Source organism: Crocuta crocuta, unplaced genomic scaffold (genome assembly GCF_008692635.1).
Source record: "Crocuta crocuta isolate KB4526 unplaced genomic scaffold, BGI_CrCroc_1.0 scaffold267, whole genome shotgun sequence".
Classification (NCBI taxonomy): domain Eukaryota; kingdom Metazoa; phylum Chordata; class Mammalia; order Carnivora; family Hyaenidae; genus Crocuta; species Crocuta crocuta.
The window spans coordinates 4706027-4712037 of record NW_027531899.1 but is presented as its reverse complement, the minus strand read 5'-3'; the positions used below and the strand labels follow the sequence as shown (position 1 = coordinate 4712037).

Genomic DNA, 6011 nt, shown 5'->3' with positions numbered 1-6011 from the left:
CCCAGCACAGGACTGGGGATAGAGTATATGTCTAGTTAACAGTTATTTGGTGAATGAATGAATGAGTGAGTGAATACTACTTGGAGAAGTGTCATGCACTTTAGTATATTCAAGGCTCGGACAAGTCCTGCAGAAAAGATAGCTTTTCTTTCTTACTTTCCTTTAAAAAAACAAAACAAAACTGTAGCGTATCTAGATACTTGGGCAATCTGGTGTGTTAGTCAAGGGTCTTCAGGCTGCCTAAGACAAAAGGAAAAACGAAACAAACTGGTTAAACAGAAAGGGAAATGATGAACTTATCCAACAATTCTGGGGGTCCTTCAAGCCTGGGTTCATCAATGGGCAGACCCCTCTTGGCTTTGCTCCACGTTGGCTGATTTTTCCCCTCACGGGGGTAAAGACGGCCCCAGGAGATGCAGCAGCACACGCCATTCTCTCCGGAGCTTGATTGAAAACCGCTTNGCAGGAGCAGGCCTGACCCCTGCCTGCCCAGGGCCCTGGGCCACTCGGAGCTGGACGTGCGGACGGCTGGCGCCAACGGCACGTCGGGCTTCTTCTGCGTGGACGAGGGGAGGCTGCCGCTGGCCCGGAGGCTGCTCGAGGTCATCTCCGTGTGGTGAGGAGGGCAGCGGGCAGGGGCGCCCATCCGCCCGCCCTCGGTGCCCTTTCTTCCGTCTGAATTGGCCTCTCTTTTTGCTTCTGCCTCTGCTCCTGTCTTTCTCTCACAGTGACTGCCCCAGGGGCCGTTTCCTGGCTACCGTCTGCCAAGGTGAGACCCTGAAACTCAGAGCCCTCTCCCTTAGCTCCCCCCTAAACCCAGAGCAGGGCCATGTCCCATCAGCCCCCCGCCCGCATACACCAGCCACATGCAACCCTACAGGCTGGAGCTGTGTCCTCTCAGACTTGCCAGGATGGCGGGGCCATGTCCCCATCGTGTCCCAAGGATGGGACGGTGTCTCCTCACTCTCCTAGGGTGGGCCCATGTCCCCAAAGACCCCTCAGGTCAGAGTCTCTTCCCATCAGACACCACCCCCCTGGCCACATCTTAGATCCTATGAGGGTGGAGCTGCGTCCTCTGACTCCCCCAGGATGGCAGGGCCGTGTTCCTATAGGTCTCCAAGGGCGGGGCTGTGTCCTGACGTTCCTGGCCCTCTGGGGGCCGTGACTCCGCCTCTCCCACAGATTGTGGCCGCAGGAAGCTGCCCGTGGATCGCATCGTGGGGGGCCAAGACACCAGCCTGGGCCGGTGGCCGTGGCAAGTCAGTCTTCGCTATGACGGAGCCCACCTCTGTGGAGGGTCCCTGCTCTCTGGAGACTGGGTGCTGACAGCTGCCCACTGCTTCCCTGAGTGAGTATCAGCGGGAGAGGCAGGGGACAGGCGGCGTGGGACAGGCTGGGCCCCGGCAGCCGCCATCCTCCTCTCCTGTTCCCTGGTAGGCGGAACCGGGTCCTGTCCCGATGGCGAGTGTTCGCCGGCGCTGTGGCCCAGGCCTCCCCCCAAGGCCTGCAGCTGGGGGTGCAGGCCGTGGTCTACCACGGGGGCTATCTCCCCTTTCGAGATCCCAACAGTGAGGAAAACAGCAATGATATCGCCCTGGTGCACCTGTCCAGCCCCCTGCCCCTCACCGGTAAGTCTGGGAGCTGAGCCTTGGCCTTGGGGACTCCAGAGGCTGGGAGCAGAGAGGACAGAGCCAGAGGAATCCATGGTGATGAGGGAAATGATCTTGACGGCATTAAATAGGTATGACGGTGTAGCCACTTTGAAAAACCATCTGGCCATTCCTTGAAAAGTCAGACACGGAGTTACCCTCGGGCCCAGCCATTCCACCCCAGGGTACACGCCCAGAAGAAATGAAAACAGGTGTCCACACAGAATCTTACACACAGACGTTCGAGGCAGCTCTGTTTACGACAGCCATGATGGAAACAACCCACATGTCTGACACATGGGTGGACAGAATGTGGCCCATCCATACACGAAGGGATGACAGAGGACCGACGCAAGACGCACTCGGATGAACCTTGGAAACCCTGCGCTAAACCAACGAAGTCAGACACGAGAGGCCACTCTGTGATTCTCTTAATGTGAAACGTCCAGAATGGGCAAGTGTGGAGAGAGAGGAAGTAGATCCGTGGTTGCCAGGGGCCGGGGGAGGTGTGAGGTAGGGGTGAGGCTGGGGCGGGGAGATTGGGAGGGGATAAGGAAAGAAAACAGGATCTCTTCTGTTCTAAAATGGATCGAGGCGATGGTCGCTCCTTCCTGTTTCCGGGCCGCAACTTAACTCTATGTGAACCCACCGAAAAGCCATTGACTTGAAGGGGGTGGCCTGCGCGGTGTGTGAATTACGTCTCAAAAAAGCTGTTACCAAAAAATAGAGTTAAGATGAAATGAAAAAAAGCGTTTAAACTACGTGAATGAATCAGAGAGGGACTCAGAAGTTAGTCCCTCTTCAGTTCCTTGGGGCATTTCCTTGCTGTCGGGAAAGACTCCCCTTGGGGCCAGGACGCTTCTCCAGGGCCGGTCGCTGGATGCAGAGCAGGCCTTGGGCTGCTTTCAGCAGGGCCACAGTGTGGTGACACTAATCATAAACACAATAGTGACAGGTTGTAATCGTGAGGATGATGAGCCTTCGGCAGGCAACGGTACAATGATGACGAAAGAGTACAATCCAGCCCCCACTGCAGCCTGGGGAGGGTGGGTCCTCCTCTGATCCTTTGTCTCCACACTGGGACAGATCCCGACACTGAGAAGCGAACTGTGCCCCAAAGTCCTGCAGCTGGACAGTGGCAAGGATCTGAGCCGAGGCCGCCTGGCATGGGAATCTGTGAGCAGCCCCCAGGCTGTGCTGCCAGTGCTGTTTTGTGGTTTGCATTGTACTTATTTTCATGGTTATTTTCCTTTGAATGATCCGTGTTACTGGTTTTCCCATTGAAGGGGACGATACACATTTTTCTTTTTTTAATATATGTATTTATTTTTGAGACGGAGAGCACTAGCGGGGGAGAGAGAGAGAGAGAGAAGAGATCCAAATCGGGCTCCATGCTCACAGCACACAGCCTGTGGGGCTTGAACCCACGAGCCATGAGATCATGACCTGAGCCACCCAGGTGCCCCAGATACACATTTTTTTTTAAACAAAGCTTTGTATTTAGGGTGGGTTACAAATATTGAAGTAAAGAAGTGTCTGTGGAAACACAGGGGGAGGGGCTGTGAGTGGCTTGAGTTGGAGACATGAGACTGAGGGGGTAACGGCATAGGACTTGGGGTCACATTCAGGTGCTGGTCTTGAGTGTGTGGCTTCACCTGTCTGTGCCTCAGATTCCCTGATCCATTAAACGGCTTTCTAGGGTTTCCTAGATGATTAAAAGGGTAATATGAGTAAAGAGCCTAGAGCGATGCCAGTACGTAGCAGGCATCCAGTTAACGTTAGCAGTCATTGCTATTGTCGTTGTTTGTTACTATTACTAGTTCATGTGAGCATTTCCGATTTGCTCAGTGCTTTACTGGTTTCTCACTACAACCTCTGGGGGAAACGATTATTCTGTCCATTTTATAGCTGAGCGCTCTGAGGCTCAGGCCCATGAAGTCACCAGTAGGGAGTAGACAGAGCTGCTGAGACCCTTTGTGTGTGTTGTGCACTGCACAAGGGCATCACATCTCAGGGACGCCATTCTCACTGGTGTGGGTGTAGACCTGTGTATTTATTACAATGATTCTCTGGCAGTTGGAAGTCAAATATCTAAAGATAGGGATGCCTTTTTCTATTTCTCACAAAGGCACCCTCTAGGCAGGAGGCGGCCCTGTGGGCCGTGGTTGAGAACGCAGGCTCGGGAATCAGGCCAACCTGGGTTCAATTCTAGCTCTGTCATTGAGTCGTTATGAGACTCCGGACAAGTGACTTGGCTTCATGTCCCTCCTCTGTAAATGGGCTAGTAGGGCGACACCCCCCCCCCCCCCCCAAGCTGGGCTGATGGGAGTTTGGAGGATACAGCAAAGCGCCTAGTACATGGTTAACTCTCCATTGATGGCAACGCCTACCGTGGTTATTTTAAAAGAGCCGAGGAAAGGGTGTGCCGGGGCACTTGAGGCTGCTGGACAGAGGTTTGGTACAAGGTGGGCCAGGCCAGCAGAGGCTGGAGCGTGTGGTCTCTCTCACAGAATACATCCAGCCCGTGTGCCTCCCGGCCGCCGGCCAGGCCCTGGTGGACGGCAAGATCTGCACCGTAACTGGCTGGGGCAACACGCAGTACTACGGTGAGTCCCGTCCTCTGCCTGCGGGGCTGCGGTTAGGGATGCTGAACGGTCTGGGGAGAGGCAGTCTGGCTGGCCAAATGCTTCTCGGCCCCGGGGCATGGGGACACTGAAGGGCCCAGGCGGGCACCGGGAGGGAAGGGGGCCGTGTGTGTTCCCCAGCTCTGGCCAGCCTTGCCCGCACACCCCCAGGCCAACAGGCTGGGGTACTCCAGGAGGCGCGAGTCCCCATAATTAGCAACGATGTCTGCAATGGCCCCGACTTCTACGCGAACCAGATCAAGTCCAAGATGTTCTGTGCCGGCTACCCTGAGGGTGGCATTGACGCCTGCCAGGTGAGGGAGCGTGGGGGTAGCCCCTAGCCCCTGCTACTGCAGGGGTGGACCCAGGGCAGGGGGTGGTTGGGCTCCCCATCTCGGGCCCAGGGGGCTCTGTGACCACAGCTGCCGGCCATCCCAGAGGGCCTCCTGGATGCCCTCTCGGCCTCCAGCCAGGCCTCCCCTTCCCCCCGCCAGGGTGACAGCGGTGGCCCCTTCGTGTGTGAGGACAGCATCTCTCGGGCGCCACGTTGGCGGCTGTGTGGCATCGTGAGCTGGGGCACCGGCTGTGCCCTGGCCCAGAAGCCGGGTGTCTACACCAAAGTCAGTGACTTCCGGGAGTGGATCTTCCAGGCCATAAAGGTGAACGTTGGGCCCAGATGGGAGCCGGGGGGCCAGAGTGTTTGAGACTCTGATGGGGAAGAGGGAGGAGGCAGGGTTTCTGGAAACCTGTGCTCAGGCCCAGAAGAGGACGGCCTAGGGAACAGATGGGTTTCAGGGGGCTTCTGGGGAGGGGAGGGGAGCTGGGGAAGCCTCTCAGACCTCAGAAGCCCCCAGTCGTCTTTCCCCAGACTCACTCCGAAGCCAGCGGCATGGTGACCCAGCTCTGACCTGTGGCCTCTCCTTGATGCGCACACCTCCAGGGCCCAAGTTCACCCAGGTGGCTCCAGCCCCCCCCTCGCTCCCCCCTCCGGTGGGCTTCACCCTGGGCCTGGAGTGGGACATTTTTCTTCTTGGGCTGAGCCCACAGGTCCAAGGATACCCTCCCTCCACAGTGGCGGGCCCACTCAGCCCTGGGACCACCCCAGCCTCACCCTCCTGACCCATGTAAATATTGTTCTGCCATCTGGGGACCCCCATCTAGGTGCCCCTGATGACAGGATGCTCTTTAAATAAAAAAGATGGTTTTGATTAACATGGCCTCTGAGTTTGCAAACGTGAACAGCAATGGGGACATTTGTGGAGGGGGGAGGAGAGAGATTAGGGATTGGCGCAAACCAGACAGGGAGCATTATCCTCCAGTCCCCACTGGCTTGAGAGAAAAAAAGTAATTGGTTCATTTAACGGAAACTGCCCTGGAGCAAGCAGCTTCAGGTACTGTTGGATCCAGCTGCTCAAATATTTTTCATCAGGACTGTGCCTCATTTCCTCTGTCAAATCTACTTTTCTCCATGGTGGCTTTATTTCCAAGAAGACTCCACTACAACCAGAGACAGAGATGTCCCCTACTCACCCAAACACTAGGCTTCTCTCCAAGGAGCATTTAGCAGCCCCAGTGGAAAGGGAATTCTTTCCCCATGACTACAGCAAGGCCCAGGCCTGGCTCTCACTGGACAGATTTGGGCCATATGCTTGTCCCTCATCAAATCACTGTGCACGTAATGCATGGAGTCAGGGATTGACCCTCAAGAACTATATGACTTGAGTATAGAGAGCTCCCC

At 56.1% G+C, this 6011-nt stretch overlaps 1 protein-coding gene across 1 annotated transcript in view; it reads left to right on the top strand.

Annotated features, from left to right (window-relative positions):
* HPN (hepsin) overlaps positions 1-5485 on the top strand; it is a 16349-nt gene extending 10864 nt beyond the window's left edge. Inside the window, exons 6-13 of the mRNA XM_077773649.1 lie at positions 467-616; positions 729-769; positions 1183-1348; positions 1438-1628; positions 4160-4255; positions 4445-4587; positions 4768-4932; positions 5142-5485. Coding sequence (XP_077629775.1) covers positions 467-616; positions 729-769; positions 1183-1348; positions 1438-1628; positions 4160-4255; positions 4445-4587; positions 4768-4932; positions 5142-5180 — 991 coding nt within the window. The 3' untranslated portion in view covers positions 5181-5485. The remainder of the gene's footprint in view (positions 1-466; positions 617-728; positions 770-1182; positions 1349-1437; positions 1629-4159; positions 4256-4444; positions 4588-4767; positions 4933-5141) is intronic.
* The last annotated feature ends 526 nt before the right edge of the window (positions 5486-6011 follow it).